Source organism: Cololabis saira, chromosome 16 (genome assembly GCF_033807715.1).
Source record: "Cololabis saira isolate AMF1-May2022 chromosome 16, fColSai1.1, whole genome shotgun sequence".
Classification (NCBI taxonomy): domain Eukaryota; kingdom Metazoa; phylum Chordata; class Actinopteri; order Beloniformes; family Belonidae; genus Cololabis; species Cololabis saira.
This window is the reverse complement of record NC_084602.1, coordinates 30401788-30422566: the sequence shown is the minus strand read 5'-3', so window position 1 is coordinate 30422566 and position 20779 is coordinate 30401788. Positions and strand designations below refer to the sequence as shown.

Sequence of the window (20779 nt, the reverse complement as noted above, 5' to 3'; positions counted from 1 at the left end):
TCAAAACATCTATTTTATTCCTCTCTAAACCTTCTTTGGTCAAGCCTTTTTTGCTGCATGACTCACCTTCTCCACTTTTAATTCAGACAGATGTCTTAAAAATTTAAATGATTGTGGTATAATTCAGTAAAGTGAGAGCTGAAAGCACTTGATTTGGTGAGGTCATTATCTCCAAAAGTCAAACAGGAACCACAATTTGTGTTGTTTTTCATTCAAATAAAATTAGTTTTATTTGCTTTTTACCTTGCTTGTGTTTTGCTGAATTGCTAGCGCTTCTCGACTCATTGAATATCTTAAACTCCTTCTCCTGATGACACATAACGCCCAGGAACACTATGTTTATGTACAGTATTTCCATTCATTTGCATTTAGTCTTTTTACAGATTTGGTGTCCAGGTTGTCTGAATTTCCAGCAAAACTCTGCACACAGCAAAGCTCTGTTGAAAAACCACCCTGAGCAAGCCGCTTCTTTTTTGGTTATTGTGGGTTTACCTAATCTAGCTAATCCTGTCTCCCAGAGGACCCTGAGCAGTGTCTTTCACAAGATGCTAATATTGATGACAGTCATCTTGTCTAAAGTCAGATATTCCAATAACATATAGGAATTGTCTTTCTAAAGTTAGAACTACCAATCACTAACAGAGGAGCCCCAGGTTACCTCTGCTGAGCCATGTGTTTCTGCATTAGCATCTTCAAATATAATTTTGTTTCTATGACAGAACTCTATCTGATGAACCACCAAGAATAACAGTTTTGAAACTTTTGTTGAACCTGATTTGTGGCAAGAGCATTTCTATCTTGAATTCTTTGAGCTCACAGCTTCAGCTGAACCATCAACTTATTCTAATTAAGGCCACCATGTTGGTTCTGCTCAGTCTGTTTCCATTGACAGGCTGTACACATCCCGAGGCCCCTGAGGAAGCGTCTTCTTCTTCTTCTTCATCCATTAGGTAATGTCATCAGGCAGCACGGCGTAAATTTCTATCATTATGCAGATGATAATCAACATTTATCTATAAAACCAGCTGAAATCAGGCAAATGGCAACAAACATGCCAATGACTTAAATGAACAGTTGAATTACTACTAAACTCTGATGAGACTGAAGTTGTGAATAGATGTCTTTCTGTGTATTTTAGATTACTGTACTTATTTATTTACAGGATTTGCCCTTAAACTCCCTAGGTGTAAGGTATTTAATACTGTACTATGGTTTATATTTTTGACTCAACATTTACTGAGAAAAAAGTTTAATATTCCTGAAATCCAGAGAGGCAGTATTTGTTGCACTGGATGTCAAAAGCTTGGTTCTAAACCGATTCATTTGGACGGGCATTTAGGCTTGAACAGTTGTTGCGTCAGAAGATAAACTAGCCACCGTGACAACAAGGGGGGTTCTTTAACTCTCTGTTGAAGTCACTGCCACACACAACATCATGAGCTTGCATCAGCACCACGTCAAGCATGAATTTCAAGTACTCTGCACAACTATCAATGGGCCATGACTCTCACAGTTGGCTCCACCGGCGGCTTTGGAAACTGCTCACTAAAGTATCTGTGATGAGATGTTTCCAAGGTAACCGCCGCTGTGGCCTCTCTCTTTGTGGATATGCACATAGAGTTCCATGAAGCATTTTAAAAGACTTCATACTTTGTTGAAACAGTGAACATTTGCCTTCATTTAGTTTTAACTTTCTAATGTTAATTTGTTAGAAAATCTTTGATGACTCCTAGAATCGAGATTTTAGACTGGGCCCTACAAACAGACGGATGTGAAGGCAGCAGCTTTCTTTTGACAACATGATGAATGCAGTCAAATTACTAAAATAACTGGTGCGACCAAGTGGAAGAGTTGGAGCAGCAATGTATCTGAGCATATCACAACTGTGGCGAGGATGGTGCAGATGTGACCACTCTTGGGAACCATGGACTCTGCACAGATGGTGACAACAAAGCTTATGGTCTCATCACGCAAGCAATTTAATCAGGGGGAAACGTTCTGATTTACTGTAGTGGTTTAATTCCAATTAAACACAAGCATTCAGTGGATATGCTTGCAGGGCTGAAGTCGGTTGGTGTCAGAGAATCCAAAACGAGACTGATGTATTTAAAGATGCGGAGTTATGTGGAGTTATTTAAAGTCAAACTAAGATTTTACTTATTTTTATTTGCCTTCAAGAAAGAGAAGGATAAGACCAGTGTCCATATAGTTTTAGCTTAGTATGACAAAGATCTACAAGGTGTTTGAAGAGCTCTACGGGAGGAAGTGATGTAATGGGGAGACACACACAACACATGCCACAGTTAAACTGACAGCTCCTTCTTTCTTTTTTTCATAACAAAAGGTTTTTTGTACTCACCTTCAACTCTTTTTGTGGCACAGACATTTTCTAAGTACTAATCCAGCCCTTTATCCATGTTCTTTGTCTTTTCTATTTTCATTTGTTTTCTGAATAAATCGCAGTGCAAACATCTTACACTTCTTATTTCTTCTCTCAGACCATTTCAAACTTGTGATTTGTGAATGGCCGTACCTCAGTCCTTGTAAGCGTGTTTTGTTGATCGATGATTGAGTGACCGAGTCACTGTCAGATCGTGTAGTGTGTGGCCTGCCGTTGGTGATCAATCACAAAAACACTAAATGACCTTGAGACTTCAAATTCTACAGTGACTCCTGTAATCAGAACAGATTAGCAATCTGCAGACTTTGATAGTCGAATAGTCTGAAACTGGTCTTTTAAATAAAATGATTCAATATTTAAATACACAGAAGAAGCCTTCCCTCCATACACTGCATTCGTTTTGTTCATCGTCTTGCACATGATCTAGGTGCCTACTAATAAGACGAACCAGAGCAATGCTGAGTCAATCGTTAAACCACATGCATGAAAAGAAATAAATGCAATTAAAAACCTTGAGTGCTTTTGTGAGTTCTGCTCGTTTTGTACTGAGTCTGAGCTGCTTTTCAGTGCCACCCAGTGGGATCCCGTAATTCATGTATCACTCATTTTAAAAGTGGAGATTTTGATTGTTATTCTTTTCACAGTATGGATGAATCAATCTGTACTGTCATGGTTTCCATGACAATGTGCCGCTGAGGTTCGGGAACTGTAATTTATCCAAAATGGCCAAAACAATACAAGGTAAAAAAAAAAGAAAAAGTTAAACCAGTCATCTGCGTTGAAGAGAAGCTCTGGGTTCATCAAGTGTGACCTGGTTTGGATGGTGCATATATAAGAACCAGTCTCCTGGTGTCTTGCACTTAAAAACTGTGCAACCGCTACTTTACATGGTCCTCAAAAATGGCTGATTTGAGTTTAGTTTTTCTTACAACTTTGGCCTGCATTGTGCTGCCAACCCTTTCAACTCCTGAAGCCAGAGCTTTCAACTGTGAGTAGAGAGATTTATTTTTTCTTCATATATTTATTCTTTTATACTGTATCTAAAAATGCAAATGTGTGTGGTCAGTTAAAAATAACTACGTTATCAGTGAAAGAACTAAATGGTCTGATTTTTCATGAATATTGTGAAATGTAGCCTGAAAAAGTCCTTTTTTAGCTTTTCTATGTCTGAAATACTTTTACACATTTGTTACTGGATAAGTCATGCACCCTTGGAGATTCAGCACGCCTAACAGTTTTTGTTCATGAAAAATGTGAGCCAACCATCTGAGACCGCCAGTAGGGACACTTGTGTTTTCATTTGCTCTTCGTTCAACAATTTTGACTTGAGCTGCATACAGTATGTGAAAATTATTCTAACTTAAATTAAAGCTGCATGAACTCAAACTGTGCTATAAAAGTCTGATCTGACCAAACTCCAAAGAGCTTCTTGATGTCACAGAAGTTCAGCTGTCTGTAGTCTTTAAGTACCTCTTAAAAGTTCAGTGGTTTTGAGGTCAGATGGCAGAGGGAAGAAGTCCATGACAGTCAGCAGCTTTCTGTGGTTCATTGTCCTTCCGCAGCGTGAATCCCTTTCCTGGGAAGACCTCATGGGGCGGGGGTGTTTGTAAAAAATGAAGTAGGAGCCCTTAATAGTCAGAGTTGAGTCATTCTCCAGACTTTAATATTCCTGCCAGCATGTTTCACTAATCTTTAAAATGTCTCATTCAGATTGATCTTTAAAAAGGAGTTTGCTGTGAAATGAATGTGAATCTTAGCAAGACATTTGGTCTTGATCCTGCTTGTAAAATATGGTTTAGTGTTGCTGCTCGTCTTCAGAGATTCCTACTCATTATATTTTGACTCATGTTTCTGCCTCTCTGTGACCTCTTCTTGATGTATTGATCTTTTAATTAAGGACAGTTTCTGACTGTTCCTGCTTTGGTGATCCTTTCCTCACAATGTGGAGTCATGTGCTTTTCGACAGACCTCCACTTCAGTGACTGACATTGAGACACTTCTTTTGTGAAGAATGTGACATGCCATACTCTCATGTGGTTACTCTCTTTAACTCTTACTTGCAACAGATGAACAATGGCTGCGGGAATATTGCCAACCCTAACCCTGAAAAGATTGGGACGCCTTGTAAAAAATATCGACCAATATTTAATTCACAGTTTATTGTAGAAAACATATTATGTTTGAAGTGAAACATGACAATTTTATAAAAACACTGAGTCATTTTGAATTTGATGGCAGAAATATTTTAAAAAGAAATCAGGAACATGGATAGGAAAAGGCTGGAAACATAAGCTGTGCTAAAAATAAGATAGCTGGTAGGAGTTTCCATGACAAGGTATGAAAACAGGATCTTAGAGAGGGAAAGTTTCTCGGAAGTAGAGGAGTGTGAGGAAAACTATTTATGCAAACTCAGAATAATTCTGTGTAAGACTGTGAGGACTTTAAATATCTCATCATTTACGGGATGAAATACCCTCAAAACATTCTCAGAATCTGGAGAAATCTCCGAGCAAATGGCACAAGGCTGAAAATCTACACTTGATGCTGGTGGTCGCTCGGGCCTCTCGGGCAGCAGAACATGAAAATCAGACATTATTTTATGATGAAATCACCGCATGGGCTCAGGATCATTGTCTAAGCCTGTGAAATAGTGTGTTTGGTTTTCCTTTTGTTATGGTTTCTCTAGATGCATCTTTGCCAACTTCAGTTGTGCCTCCATGTTTTTTAGACAAAAGAGCTCCTCTCCTGGCAACTCTTCCAAACAAATGCTTACCTACTCTTCTTCTAATGGCTTCAAAAAGGTTTTATAACCCTCTCCAAATCAATACACAGCAACAACTGTCCCTTTAGGACCTTTTACTCTTGGCATTGGATTCACAAACATCTGAAGCCAAGTCAAAGCTTATTAAAACACATTTAAACAACAAAAGCTGCCAAAGTGCTGTAAAAATTGCACAGATAAACAAAGCAATACACATAAAGATGCAAAGCTAAAACGATAACACTTAATGCAATGAAATAATCTCAGTAATAATTAAAATGAAAATAAATTAAAAGCTCAATAAAAACAGTATGTTTTCAAGGGAGTTGTAAAACGATCAAGGGTGTTAAGAGCTCTGATATCGAGAGGGAAACCATTACACAGTCTGGGGGCCGCCACTGAAAATGTTCTATCACGTCTGTTTTTCAGTCTGGATCTGGGAACTTCCAGGAGTAACTGATTTGTAAACTTCAGGTTTCAGAAACTCACAGATAAGGTGGTGCTCTGGCACTAAGCATCTTAAACACAAACGATAACATCTTAAAATGGATCCCAAAACGGACAAGAAGCCAGTGCAAACAGGCTCTTTTCTACCTGTCAGAAGGCCCGCTGCTGCGTTCTGTACAGCCAGTAGATGGTAAAGTGACCACTGATCAAGACCATTGTAGCTGCAATAATCTAAACGAGATGCAATAAAAGCATGAATAAATCCTCGAAGTCCTGCGAGGGGCGGTAGGACCTTGCCTTAATTAAGTCTCTTTAACGAAAGAAACTGGTCTTCACTACTGAACTAACCTGTTTTTCTACATTTAAACTCACCATAAAAATTTACACAAATGTGTCTTGCAATCTTGTGGCAGTAAGAATCCAACAGGCCAATAACACTGTCATACTCATCTAGAAGGTTCGACTTTCCAAATACAATACTTTCTATCTAATTCTTTTTAAGATGTAAGAAATTTGATTCCATCCATGACTGCACATCACCAAGACAGTTTAATACAGCCTGAATGTTATGAATCAGAATCAGAATCACGTTTATTTGGCCAGGTCAGGTCAGACAAGACATAGAATTTGAATTGGTTATTTTTGCTCACTCTACAGTAAATAGGTAATAGACCTATGACAGCTCTTATTAACATATATACAATTTAAAAAAAGTGAAAGGTGCAGCAGTATGTGGTAGAGGTGCATGACCTTTATGAGTTTTATTGGTGGATATAGTAGATCTGACGATCATCTGCAAAACAATGAAATGAGATGTGGTTTTTATACATGGACCCCAAAGGTAGGCTATATATACAAAGAAGACCCAAGGCCCAATATGGCGTCCTGGGGAACCCCATAAGTAAATAGAGACACAGTTGAAGAAGACTGGTCTAACTTAAAAGAAAAACTGCTATCAGAAGGTTAAGATTAGAAACATTTAAAGACTACTTGAAAAAAAAAAAAAGTTGCAGACAAGTCCAACAGCAGGAAGGACCCCAGGGCTGAATCCACAGTTAAGAGCAGGAGGCTCATTTATAAAGCTTGCTTGCGCACAAAACAGGGCTTGAAAGATGCGCAAGCCACCTTCTACGCAAAGGTTGAGATTAAAAAAAAAAAAAAAAACGAACCGAAAAATCTGCGTATCCCTACGCCAACCATGACCCTCCCGTAGGAACATACTTAAGATATGGGGAACTGGTGACGCAGGCAGTGCGGTGGTGAAATGAAGCCAGATTCATGTCATGCTCTTAATAATGTCATCACATATCAGACTTATAATATAATAGCGCTGATCGTGTCCCTCTGTGTTTGAAGCGCAGCGTCAGTCAGGACGCTCAGCTGCTGCTGGAGCTGCAGCCGCGGTGAGTGGGTTTGCCACCCGTCCCTTGAAATACGGAATTGTTACGTAATTGGGAATTAAAAGTTGCGTTCCGTGTTAAAACAATACGGAACGCAGTTTATTCCGTATTTCACAATTGTCACATGCACGTCTGTCACACACGCACACACTAGTTAAGCCTAATTATGCCTAAATTATGGTTCCACAATAAATCGACGCAGAGCCTACGCCGTAGGTTACACGGCGCCGCGCACTGTACGGTGCGCGTCGCCACGTAAACTACGCCGTATGCTCTGCGTCGATTTAACGCAGAACCATAAATCAGCTTTGAGCAGCACTGAGGGGAGAGGGGAGGGGAGGAGGGGGAGCGGGGCTCCGTCCCGTCTTCGCACAGTGTCTTGATGATTTGCAATTACAGGCTGAGCCTACCGTTAGTTCTTAAACTGTAAAAAGTGGGGGGAACAAATACATGAGTTTGAAAAGTGGGGGGGACATGTCCCCCCTGTTCCCAGTGGAAATTGCGCCCTTGCGCCTCACGGCGTTTTATTTTCAAACTTTATTTTATACTATTTATATACTATTTATACTTTCTACTGTGACGACCAAATAATGTAGTTTTCCTGGCCTCCACCTCATCCACAACATCTCGTTCTCAGTCTCCGTGAAGTTTAGTAGCATGGTGTCTCATTCATCCTGACGCCCAAACAGGCTGCAGGAAGCCACTGCACATGCAGGCTCATTCATATGCAAATACTACTTTGCATTGCCCATTTATGGTAAAAAGTGGGCGTGTAGAGGGCGGGATATGAGCCGAATTCAGCTGCGCAACCTTCCAGCTGGACTGTGATTTATAAAGCGAACACTGCGTGCAAGTGTGCGTGCACACGATTTTATAAATCCGGATTTTTTTTTGCGCCCGCCATTTTCGGCTTTTGGGTTTATGTGCACTTTTAGTATGGATCCTACGCACTCTTTTATAAATGAGGCCCCAGGTCTTTAAAAAAAGGGCTTCTGCCCTAGACTTTGCAAATTGTCAAAACATCTGCTTTCACAGAGGTCTGCACACTTGCTAATGTTAAATTCAGGAAGAAAGATTAAAAATAAAAAAACTTTAAAAAATCACTGAAATTGTTGTCAGAGAAACTGAGGGGCAAGAAAGGATAAATTACGTTTACAACAAGAGGAGCAAGCTTCAAAAATTATACAACTACAATGGTTAACATAAAAGTTTGATTTTATGAGGTAATGTGGTAGGACCCACGTGCAGGAGTACAAAGAAAGTCCTTTATTATAACACAAAGCAGTTCTCATGCAGGAATCCAGAAAAAAAAAACAAAAAAAAACAAAAAAAAAACACACATAAAAAAACAAATAATGAAGAACATACACAGATTTGGAGGATCACTGCCAGGAAGCTAAACAGACCAGCAGGGAGGAGTGGGGAGACAAGTCCAGATATACTCAGAGGGCTGAAGAGACACCAGTGCAAACAACCAGGGAGATGAGGCCAAGCAAAAGGGAAACGAGAAAAAGATGGACCTTCAAAATAAAACAGGAACTGAAGTTAACAGAAACAGACAAGACCCAAGAACACCAACATAAACTGAACCCAAATCCTAACAGAAAACACCAAGACTAAACAACTACATTCGATGAAAGTATGACAAAGTCAAAACCCAACCACGCTAACCCTACACCATAACACTAAAAGTCTTACCCAAGTAAAAGTAATGTATTGTAGGAATTAGTACATGTGGATCAGCGTGAGCAGTATTTCAAGCTCCTGTCCTTTGCCAATGACTTGCACTGTAGTTTATGTCCTATTGTAAGGATGATGGTGGCATCAAGGACGCCTTCTGTATAATGGATTTCAGCCGTCAGAATCATACTGTCAAACCAGCATTTATCTGTGTAAAAAAAAAACAAAAAAAACTAACATGCGTCAACACGTTCCAACATTATACAAAATGTGAAAAAAAATATTTAAAATCAGCAGCATTGAACCAACTATTTAGCTAAATGAAACAAGTGAAAACAATGGCAGACCCAGACAACGGGACAGCGTTCCCTACAAGACAATGCTTCTTTATGTGTTACTTTTATGTCCTCACTTTCTATAAACTGAATGCTTGAATAAGTGCAGAAGAAATTTTCTCTTAGCCCATCACCAAGGCAACCTTGAAAATGCTGTGTCACAATGTGACATAAAGGTTTAAGCCCAGACGGATTATTCTGTAAGTCCAACTTTTCACGGCTGCTGTGCCACGGTGCTCGTTCTCGTTTGCAGATGTTTATCTGGTTAACAGTAAAGTTACTGAGGCATTAGCATGGGTGGCTTATTAATGTAAGTTTCAGAAATGTGTTTCTTTTAAATCTTCACAATGCAAAGCTGTGAAAATTAGAAAAGGTGTTTGTGATCTCTGCATTTTGTTACATTGTAGGATTATAATATTTGAATAGTTGCTGCAGAGACACTAAAGAGTGCACTTTTATCAGCTTTCCCCCACACAATAAATACCAAATTAACTGCTGCGTGAAGCTGAATAGAAAACCGCTCCCTAATTACGTACTCGCGATAGCTAAACCCGAGGTCGCAGTGCATAAAACCAAACAAGAATAAAACCAGCTTTTGCCTTATTGTTTCAAATTTAAATCTCTTGTTTCCAAGCATGCATGACTGCCCTTGTCCCGACTTCCCCACAGACCTGCACTCACATTACTCCGGTCTGAATCATGCAATTTCCACTCAATCATATGTCATCACTTTGCTACATTAAGCTCATATTTGCTGCAAAAAAAATATTATATAAAGGGACTGGGGCCAGTTTTTCTGGTCACATACAGCACTGGCGTTTTTGGATTTCTGCTATGTTGTTGAATGTTTGTTGCTGCATCTTCACATCATGCACACGCTGCGTTCACCCCCTCCTCCACGTGCATGTGCAACCATCCATTCATCCGTTAACCTCTGCTTATCCAAAATTGGAGCAGCAGCCTAAGCAGAGAGGCCCAGACCTCTCTCTCCCTGGTCACCTGCTCCAGCTCCTCCGGAGGAATACCAAGATGTCCCCAAACCAGCTGAGAGACATAATCTGTCCGGCGTGTCCTGGGTCTGCCCTGCGGCCTCCTCCCGTTTGGACATGCCTGAAACACCTCCCAAGGGGGGCACGCAGGGGGTATACCCCCCCTTTCCCTGCGGTCCCCCTATTAGTGTTGCTTGTACTTACTGTTCAAGGTTTAGAAAAAACTTTTTTTTTTTTAATTATTTTTATTATACAGTTTTTAAATTATACATGTCCAGTGCAGTATATATACTGTACAAAAAATGTGAAATATGTAGCAGATCCAGAATACATACACAGCAATGATTCCTAAGGCCCTCAGTGAATTTCACGCAGTTCCCAGTTACTTTGCCAAATTTTGCTGTAAAAAGGCACCTCTGACCACTAATTCCAAATCTCAGTCTTTCCAAAGAAATATAGTCCGCTATCAGCGACTTCCACAAATGTGTTAGTCGTAATAGCCTTTCGGCCCAACATAAGTAAAAACAATAAAGTGTTTTTATGTCGTCTTAGTGATTCAGGAATATCCCAATAGACATAGTAGTGGGTTAGGCTGTAATTGCTGTTCGATTATCACACTAACCTCATCACATACAATTTGCCAGAAATGTTGAATGTTTTCACATTCCCAAAGATGGTGCAATCTTGATCCTAAAGTAGTCTTACATTTTTGACAATTTGGAGAGGCCCCTGCTGTATATTTACTATGCATATATGGAGATATAAAGACATTCTGTAGAATATTATATTGCATACAAAGATGGTTATTATTATTATTATTATTATTATTATTATTATTATTATTAGTATTATTAGCATTATTATTATGTATAGTATATCATATTATTATTAGTATAGATATCGGATAGGTGAATGGATGAATGAATGGGATGCCTGGGTCTGGGGCCCTCCGTTGTCGGGCCTGCACGGGTGTCGCCTTGTTGGGGGGTTCCCCCTCTCCGGGCCCGTCTCCGGTCCCCCCCGCTGCCTCTGCGGCGGGGCGCCCCTCTGGTCTTGGAGGGCCACTTCGTGGGGGGCGGGTGTGCCTGCCCGCGTCGGCGGCCGGAGCGGCTCTGTCTCTCCGGGCGGGCTGGCCCCCTGCCGGGTGGGGGTCGTTGGCCTGAAGGGTGAGGGCCTCCTGGCCGCGTGTCCGGCCCGGACCGGGTGGCCGGGGATTGCCTGGGTCGCGGTCCGCCGCTGCGGGATCCCTGGCTGCTTCTTCCCGCGCTGTGGGGGCCCCGCCCGCGGGCCCCCTCGGCCGCCGCCGGGGGGGGGGGGGGTCCTCGCAGGCGGTGGGTTGCCTCCCTCCTACTTCTCCCCTCTGTGGGGTTGCCGGTGGCCTGGGTTCCGGGCTCTTCCGTGTCGGCCTCTGGTCTCGCGGGTGGCGGGGTTGCTCCCCCCCCTCCCCCACTATAGATACACTTCAGGTGGAGCTTTGTTTGGTTTATTACACACACACACACACACACACACACACGCACACACACACACACACACACACACACACACACACACACACATAGTCACTTAGTCACTTAGTCACACGCATATACACACACACACACACACACACACACACACACACACACACACATGATCATATACATACACACACACACACATAGACATACACACTGGCTTGTTCACCTGCATGCTGGCTCTCTAGTTTTTGGGTTTAGGTAGCGGTAGCGATAGCTTAGCTCAGACTGCAATCAGATCTTAAGATTTAGGTCGATTGCTGTTATTGTTTTGGTTGGCTCCGTGCCGGTTTCGTGCTTTGTTTGTGGTTTTTTGTTGCAGATTTCCAGTGCTTGACGTGTGTTTCCGTGTGTTCCTGCTTCCTGGATTGGCAGTGGATGTCGTCACCCCCCCCCCCCCCCCCCCAAAAAAAAAAACAAACAAAAAAAAAAAAAAATCACTGGGTTTGTATGTGTATATTTATGTATGTGTACGCATATGTATGCGTATATATATGTATATAATATATATATATATTAAATATAGTAATAATGCACATATATATACTTTTGGTTTCTACCATCATGGTATCAATCATTAATATGTGTGCAGACAAGGGAAAAAAAAAAAAAAAAGAATATTATATTGCATTTCTCTGAGTCTGTTGCATATGGATATTTTCGAAGGTAAGAGTAAAATTTCCTCCCGTGTATCACTGTCTTTTGTTGTTTTCAACTGAGTCTCCCATGATTTCCGTAAGAATGACAGTCTGCCTGTAGTCCAGTGTTACAGCTTGGAATAGAATACAAACGTACTGTTTTATTGATTACTTCTGTGGGACTCCATATCTTATAGCACTAAATTATAGGATCTGGGTCGTATTATAAACTGCATGAACAAAGTAGATATAATGTAATTTAGGCTGGAAGACTGGCTGAAAACATGGGTAGGTCATGTGTCACACTTTTTTCTTCTCTTTCTCCATTAGATGAATCTCTTTTTGCATAAAAACTACACAGAAATACAGCACTTGAGTGCATGTACATGTGTTTTAAACCACAGTATAAAATGTATATTCTGGCAAAAGAATGAGTATGAAATGTCATTTAAACTGATTTCCATGCCGTTATGACATTGTGTATTTTCCAGCCTCGTCCATCAGAGAATTGCTAATCTCATCTCATCATGAAAGCCTTCAAATTGTGGATGACGCCCTACACCGCTCTAGACAAAGGTAATTCACTCTGAAATAAACTGGAAGCAAATAAATTTGATAATTTAACAGAAAAACAGCTCGTCCAATAAAGAACAGGGGCCTCATCTATAAAGCTTGCTTGCGCAGAAAAAGCGCCTGAAAGTTGCGTAAGCCGCCTTCTACGCAAATCCTCGGATCTAAAAAGAAAAAACTAACCGAAAAATCTGCTTATCTTTACGGCAACCAGGACCCTCCCGTAAGAATTTACTTAAGACACGGGGAGCTGGCGACGCAGGGTTTGAGGTGGTGAAATGAAGCCAGATTCATGTCATACTCTTAATAATGTCATCACATATCACAAAATATATCAGACTTAAAATAATAAAATAATAAAATAAAATAATATAGCGCTGATCGTGTTCCTCTGTGTGTGAAGCTGTCAGTCAGGACTCTGGTGCTGCTGGAGCTGCAGCCGCGGTGCAGGACACGCCGGGAACCTCCTTCACCGCTTTAGGACAGAACAAATGAGGGGCTGCGTTTAGGGAGCCCCACGGAGCCCCTCATTTCTTCCCTAAAGGGACTCAGATTTGTTTTCATATATATGAGTTTTACGGGCGCGTGAAACCTTTACGTGCGGGTGTATGGTGCCTAAATTATGGCCCCGCGTTAAAACGACGCAGAGCCTACGGCGTAGGGTACGCGGCGACGCGCACCTACGTCGTAGGCTCTGCGTTGGTGACGCAGAACCATAAACCCGCCCTGAGCCGCTCTGAGGGGAGACGGGAGAGGAGGAGGGGGGGGGGGGGGGGCTGCGGGGCCGTTCTCGTATCGCTTTCATACAGTGTCTTGATCATTTGCAATTTAAGGCTGAGCCTACCGTTAGTTTTTAAACTGTAAAAAGTAAGGGGGAAATAAACATGATTTTGAAAAGACGGGGGGACGTGTGTCCCCCTGTTGCACCGGGGAACTCACGGCTTTCCGCGCAGCAACGGCGTGCTGCCACTCACTCGCTTTATTTTATACTATTTATTTTTCTACTTTTACTGTGACCACAAAATAATGTGGTTTTCCTGTCCTCCTCCTCATCAACAACATCTAGATCTCAGATCTCAGTGAAATTCAGTGGCACGGTGGCTCGACACGTTCATTCATTCATTCTGAAGCCAAACAGGTTGCAGGAAGCCACTGCGCATGCTCAGCAGGCTCATTCATATGCAAAATGATTCCATTTTCGGTAGAAAGTGGGCGTGTTGAGGGCGGGATACCAGGCGGATTCACGTGCGCAGCCTTCCAGCTGGACTGTGATTTATAAAGAGAACCTTACGTGGAAGTCTGCGTGCACGCGGTTTTATAGATCCGGATTTTTTTTTGCGCCCGGCATTTTCGGCTTTTGAGCGTACGTGCACTTTTAGTATGACTCCTACGCACTCCATTTTAAATGAGGCCCCAGGAGAGAAACCGAGTGTCATGTTCTGTCCCCAGACGGAGCATTTCTTCATTTTCCAAGCATGGGTTTACATTCCGGTTGCAAGCTGAGCCTGAGACCCGGGAGATTTCCCGAGCTGGAGAGGTTTTTCACACAGCCCTGTATGTCCTCAAGAACAAAGCAGAACAGAAATATAAAAGGAAAGTCGCAGCATCAGGTAGATGTGCTCTCTTTTATTAAATGCTGTCTCCAGACTGACTGGTATCAATCAGAGACATATCTACAATCTTTGCAACAGGGGAGTCCTTTCAGATGTGAAATGCTTGTAAAACCTTCTCCTGCATGTATTCTGTCTCGTGTTAACTGGACTGCGTCGCTACAGAGCTGTTGTCATGGGAGGAGGTGGAGCTGCTTGCAGAGCTGTCACAGTGCCCCACTGCAACGCACCGGGACACCTGCGAGCAGAGTCATCGCAGCAAATACCGCACCGTTTCAGGAGTCTGCAACAACAGGTGGCTCGCTGAACGTCGTTTTAGAGGACCGAGATTACGCTCATATTAAAGCGGATATCAGACGGCCATTTCCAGCTACTTTGGTCTTTTGTCTTCCTTAGCTTTGCACCTGCCATGCCTCCAGGTTGGAATTACTTGAGGTCAATAACTCACAAGCAATACCACTTCCCTTCGTTGGGTTGATTATCTTCAGTGTGTTTGAATTTCTGTGAGCTCTCCGTGAGCAGCAATGGCGTCTCGCAAACATTACAGCCACCAGCTTAGAGATGGAGCGAAGCTCCAAACCAGACTATGATGAATGGATCTTTCAGAGATTACTCACGTTTTCAGCAATAACAAACTACAGTACAGAACTATATATTTTTCAAAGGCTAAACATGTATTTCTTCTTATTGTTTCCTTCATTAAATGCCTCATTGTAAACATACAGTATGACTTTCAACCGACAGTCTCAGCCTCAAAACTAGCAAATATAAATAGAGAAGCAGGAATATCTAAATATTTGTCAGTTACCTCATGTGTAACTCCTGACGAGGAGGCTGAAGGCGTTTATACAGAGCTCGGTTTATCTGGTTCTGCTGCACGTCAACGAGCTAACAATGTGATTAGCATGAATAGTATGTGCTTTAAACCCTTTCAAACCCCTTTGGAAGAAACTGCAGAAATGGCATATGCCGTTGTTGCATTACTGTTTTGTTTTTTTGTTTCTCTGTTTTATTTTTTTTTATTTTTGACTTGCTTCATAACTCTTTTGTGTCAGACAAAATCCTCTCTGGGGAGCAGCCAACACTGCCTTGGTCAGATGGCTTCCAGCTGAATATGAGGATGGGGAGGGAGAACCCAAGGGTTGGAACCGAGAACGGCTCCATAATGGATTCCAACTACCCCTGGTAATCTTCAAAATGCTGCTCCGACGGGCACAAAAGTCTCGGTTGGAAAAATTACAGCAGGAAGGATGTGAGCTCACCCTGCAAGTCCACTTTTTTTCTAACCCTTTTTAAAGCAGATACAGTCCCCAGTTACTTAGAAACCTTTGTAAGTGAGAGAAAATGATCACTTGTGTTATAATTTCTCACAATGTATGAGAGACGTCGCAGATTACCCGCTGCCCCAAACATAAACTACTACAGCTTTCCAGGTGTGTGTATAATAAACATTGTTTATTTGAAAGAGCGAGGAAGTGCTTTTTGTTCTTACAGGGTATTTATATCATAATTTATGAATTTGTAACAGAGTGGGTTCTGTTAGTGGGATATTGTATCTATCCCACTGTTTCCCTCCACAAATGAGAGCTGTAATTTAGTGTTTTTGATAATTAGTCATCTTTGATCCTCACTGCTCCACTTTTTGGAAACTGAGGTTGAGTAAATCATGTCATGGATACTTAATGTGTTGCATAACTTGTTTTAGTCAGTTGCCAAGCTTATTTTTGTCCCAGAAATTAGAACAAGCACATCTTTTTTGTTGAGCTAAAGCTATTTATTTATCTATTTATAACATGTTTTGAGGGACTAAAGAACAAACTAATTAGAACCTGCAGAAACATATCTTTATTTCTGTTTGTGATGGTATCATAAAAATACTTGTAGGTCTAAAAGTCGAGCCATCCATTGTCATAAAAATGTAAAATTGGCAAAAAAACATCTCCTTTTCCAGCCTCGGAGGGTCAGCGAGGAAATAATAAGGAGCTCCTGTAAATGGAGAGAGGACGACTACTCTCAGCTGCTGGTGGACTGGGGTCAGTACATCGACCATGACATAACCTTTACCCCTCAAAGCGCCAGCAGCGCTGCTTTTTGGACAGATGTGGACTGTCACCAGACGTGTGAAAATGTGCACCCCTGCTTCCCCATCAAGGTAAAATGAAAACATCTCAGTCTTCCTGCTTCCTGCTTCCTCCCACCTGCACATTTCACTTCCTCTTACTTTAGTCCTGTGTGTTAACACCATGACCCCTAAGTGGCTTTGAGGCATGGCTAAAACAGACTTATACAAAGACTTGTGACTTTCAGATTAGACACAGCATCATACCAAAGTCCAAAGCTTAACCTGACTACAAATGCACTGAAGTACAGAAAATATGGACTTTCCACTTGACCATTTAAGAACCCAAATTTTGCTAAAACGGCTTTTCTCTTCTTATAGTGGAGGGGAAAAATAGTTCTGATGGTGGGAAGCATTTTTATATAATTTTTCCCACTAGAGGTAGATTTTATAGAGGTGTCTTGACATGCTGCCCCTGTTCGGTATTGTTACATGGCGTTCATTTAAATCGGGGGTTTTCCAGTCCTGTCCTCGAGGTCCACTGTCCTGCATGTCTTTGATGCATGTTTTGTTTCTGATTTAAATGAATGGGTCTTTACCACACTGATGGTGATCGATTCAGACCTCAAAGACCAGACCTGAAGGCCGCTGCTGTAAATGAAACTTGAACCAGCAACTTCAGCTGAGCTTGAGATTGCCGCATGGCCTGCTGAGACGTGTGGAAACATTTCACCGCCCAAAACAGTCAAGATCAGTAAGGAGCAGTTTTATCGTCATGGTGGAGTGTTTCCGCCTCGGTCGTCTCAGGTATGGTCCTCACCACCACACTTAAACCGTATAGTTTAAGAAATACACAGCAGAAACCCCAAACCTTCACTGAACCAATCATGTCTATTTCAGTGAGAGGTACTGAGCAGAATTGAAAGGGAAAGTGTAATTGTGAGAACAAAGTTGTGATTCAGACATAAAAATATATTCTGATAACTCACACCTCAGACAAAAAACTGAGTTAAAAAAAAAAACAAATCAGAGTTGATATACTGTAAGATGGGAAACTCAAGAGTTTCCACCTTAAAATAAGTATTTGTACGTTTAGCGAGTATGTTGAAGGGGAGAGTCAGGGTCAATTTTCTTACAGCGCTGAATATCTTTCTCTTTCTAGTAGGCTACGTTCAGGATCCGTCATTACGCAGAAAAGCATTGATAGCAAAGAAACGTCTCACATTTCTCACATGTCGTAATGAAGGGATGAAGGGTTAGACTATCGCTGTGTTTCCTCGCCCTCATAAAGTTCACCAACAAACGCAATATAAAGCTGCACATCCACTAAACCAAAAGGAAAGTTGCATGTAGACTCATTGCTTGGATACTCTGTTGCATAAAGATGTTGACTTAAGGAGAAAGTTTCAGTTTTGTATTGTATTGAAGGCAAAGATGAAGGACAACAGCGTCTGCTTTGATTGCATTAATTTAAATAAAATCAGGCTGAGCTCAACTCTTTATGCGCTGCCTTCCCAAGATGTGTTGCACGGGTGTTGATCTGACCTATTCTCCTTAAAATCAACCAGATCCGTGCAATCTGATTAAATTGTTGCATGAAGTGGGCTCCGACCGTAGGCTCATGTTTCTTTTTTCTTTGTTTTTTTTTTCCAAATTTATTGAAGTAAAGAATTAAACAAAGTCTTTTGTTTGTTTTCTGTTTTGGATTTTAAACAAATAAAGGAGCAGATGGATACCATTTTTAATTTTCTCATCTGGCTTTTCCCTTTTGGTTATGAAACTATAAAAAGAAATAAATAGCATGTTTGTTTTTCTAATTGAAAAAAAAATGGTTTTGTAAAAGAAAAGTGAGATGTTCTCTAATTTAGAGTTTGTTTTAAATGGCTGTGAAGAGTGCTGGTGAACAACTTGGACTGAAGTCCTCTGCAGGTATTCGAGTGGGTAGAACGAAGGTCAGAGCGTCGGATTCACTTGGCTTTGAAACTCTTCGGATTGTTTTGAAATGTGATTCCTCCCTTCAATGCCATATGAAAGCATAATCGGCATGAAAGAGACATTCATTGACTCCAGCTTGATGTAAAAGCAATAGCTATGAAAGAGGAAATCAGGTTTGCAGAACAGAAATGTGAATTACTCCTGTAGGTGTGCATTGAGTCACAATAATCCATGCATTTGATGGGTGGAAGGTATTTGACTTTCCGATGGATTTTCGTCTTCCCCACAGACTGATGATTCTCTCTGCATGCCTTTTCATCGCTCCAGCCCAGACTGCGGCATCAGTTTTGACTCTGATGTACGACAAGCCCTACAACGACAACAGCTGAACGCCATCACATCGTACATGGACGCGTCGCTCGTGTATGGGCACACGCCACAACTACAGAGCTTCCTTCGCGACCTCCCAGGCCTCAATGGAAAACTTGCCGTCAACACCAGATTCAAAGATCCACGCGGAAGAGCTTACCTTCCTTTTGTAGCCAAGACGCCGTCAGCGTGCCGCACTGATCAGCAAGGCGAGGGGGTGGAGTGTTTCAGTGCCGGAGACAGTCGGGTCAACGAGGGTCTGCCACTGATCGCTTTGCATACGCTGTGGCTCAGGGAACACAATCGAATTGCCGAAGCACTGAAGCACATCAATGAGCACTGGAACCCTGAGACTGTATACCAAGAAACCCGCAAGATCGTTGGGGCTCTGCACCAGGTATCAGACCACTCACTCTAATACTTTTGCTGGCAAAGTGTCAGAATAGTTGCCAAAACTGTCCCTTTCCCAGAATTGAGGTTGACAAATTTGAAGAAATATAAAACAAGCCATATCTCTATATGTGCTTGATTTAGATAAGCCTAGAGGCAAGATATGAGAGTGCAATTATTTTGAACCCTCCTGACTGCACAAACATTATTAATTCCCTGTTACTGTTGGATAATCTCAGTGAAGGTGGAACGCCCAGATGTATGAAGGAGAAAAGCTAATGTGATGGGTTTTAGAGGCTCTTGAGAAAAACAAATGATGCCTGAGGGGAAACAAACTAATCTAGCGTTCATGGGATTGGTGATTTTAGCAGATGCCTAGAGCACAATCGTGTTTCAATTACATGCTATCAAAGAAGGACACACTGATATGAGAGACCGTGACAGAAATGATGTAAAACAAGATTCTTTTTAATGTGAACTGAAAAACCAGCAGTGATTTAGAAAAAAAAAAAAAAAAAACTAAACAATGAGCCAATAGTTCTGTTGGTGCCCTGTGTTTTAATGTAGTTGTGTCATTTGTTAATATTTGAGGTTTTGGTTTTGTTGGTTAGTCATCATGTTTGTGACATTCTGTGCCGTGATTTCTAAAGCAGTCCTGTGTCCTGTTGTTTTCAGACGGTTTGATTCGTTTTTGCGTTGTGTACTTCAAGGTCAATTATATTCTATCCCACATTTTTTACACAAACATAATATTCACATTAAAGGCCATTGGATTCTGCGAGCTTCCACAGAATTCATCACATGAGATTAAGAAGTCAGCTAGGCGGTCAGCATGAACTGGTTTCCCTTTTTCCTCATCTAAAATGCAAATGCTTCAAGATGTACCGTACAGATTTGAAATGTTAACGTGCACTCTTTATGGCTAAGTTGTTCTCCAAATTTTCCACCCGTCTTCTTTGGAGTAACTTTCATCATAGACCTTTGTCTGGGTTTCAAGAGTGCAGCAGTGTGACTCTTCAACAACTACCACCGTGATTGGCTGAAAGCGCTCCTCTGGAGCCGCACACCATGTGTCTCTCTTTCTGTTTAATGTTTCAGTATTATTCCCTCAAAATGGCCTTAATTAAACAGTGGTTACAAAGGATAAATAAATGATTGAAAAGAAGCTCATGCAAAATACATTTCCCTTTTAACTGAGACAAAGATACAGTAGTATTTCAAAGAGAGTTTTCCAAGAATCATACATGCATACAGTGTATTTGCAAAGGACAAATAGGATTAGTGATGCTTTTCTTCTCAGCTGGTTTAAGCCAGACCAGAGCTATTGTTGTTCCCATACAATACTCTTTGTTTCTTTAGGGAAATGAAATAATTGACTGCATAACTGTCATAACTGCCTTTTCATAACAAATGTTACACTTTTATCTCATCTTAAAGCGGAAATAACTTGAAATATGTGACCTTCAATGGTTCATTGCTGTTTGCAGACGTCTAAGTTAAACAAGATTTCTGCAAATGTGTATTTGTCTTCCTCAGAAATCCAGAGAGCCCAAACACCACGTCTGCCTAAAAAGGCAACCAGGCTTTTCACAACACAGCAGCTGTTTAGAGCCAGACAGAGAAAGTGATAAACTCTGACAAGTCAGAGCTCTTCTTCACATGAACTGTCTGAGCAGAT

At 41.4% G+C, this 20779-nt stretch overlaps 1 protein-coding gene across 1 annotated transcript in view; it reads left to right on the top strand.

The window, feature by feature from the left end:
* The first annotated feature begins 3283 nt into the window (after positions 1 to 3283).
* Positions 3284 to 20779, top strand: part of LOC133462180 (thyroid peroxidase-like) — a 62878-nt gene continuing 45382 nt past the window's right edge. The window contains exons 1-7 of the mRNA XM_061743322.1: positions 3284 to 3389; positions 12660 to 12744; positions 14188 to 14348; positions 14514 to 14643; positions 15404 to 15533; positions 16300 to 16500; positions 18632 to 19108. Of these exons, the coding sequence (XP_061599306.1) occupies positions 3302 to 3389; positions 12660 to 12744; positions 14188 to 14348; positions 14514 to 14643; positions 15404 to 15533; positions 16300 to 16500; positions 18632 to 19108 (1272 nt within the window). The 5' untranslated portion in view covers positions 3284 to 3301. The remainder of the gene's footprint in view (positions 3390 to 12659; positions 12745 to 14187; positions 14349 to 14513; positions 14644 to 15403; positions 15534 to 16299; positions 16501 to 18631; positions 19109 to 20779) is intronic.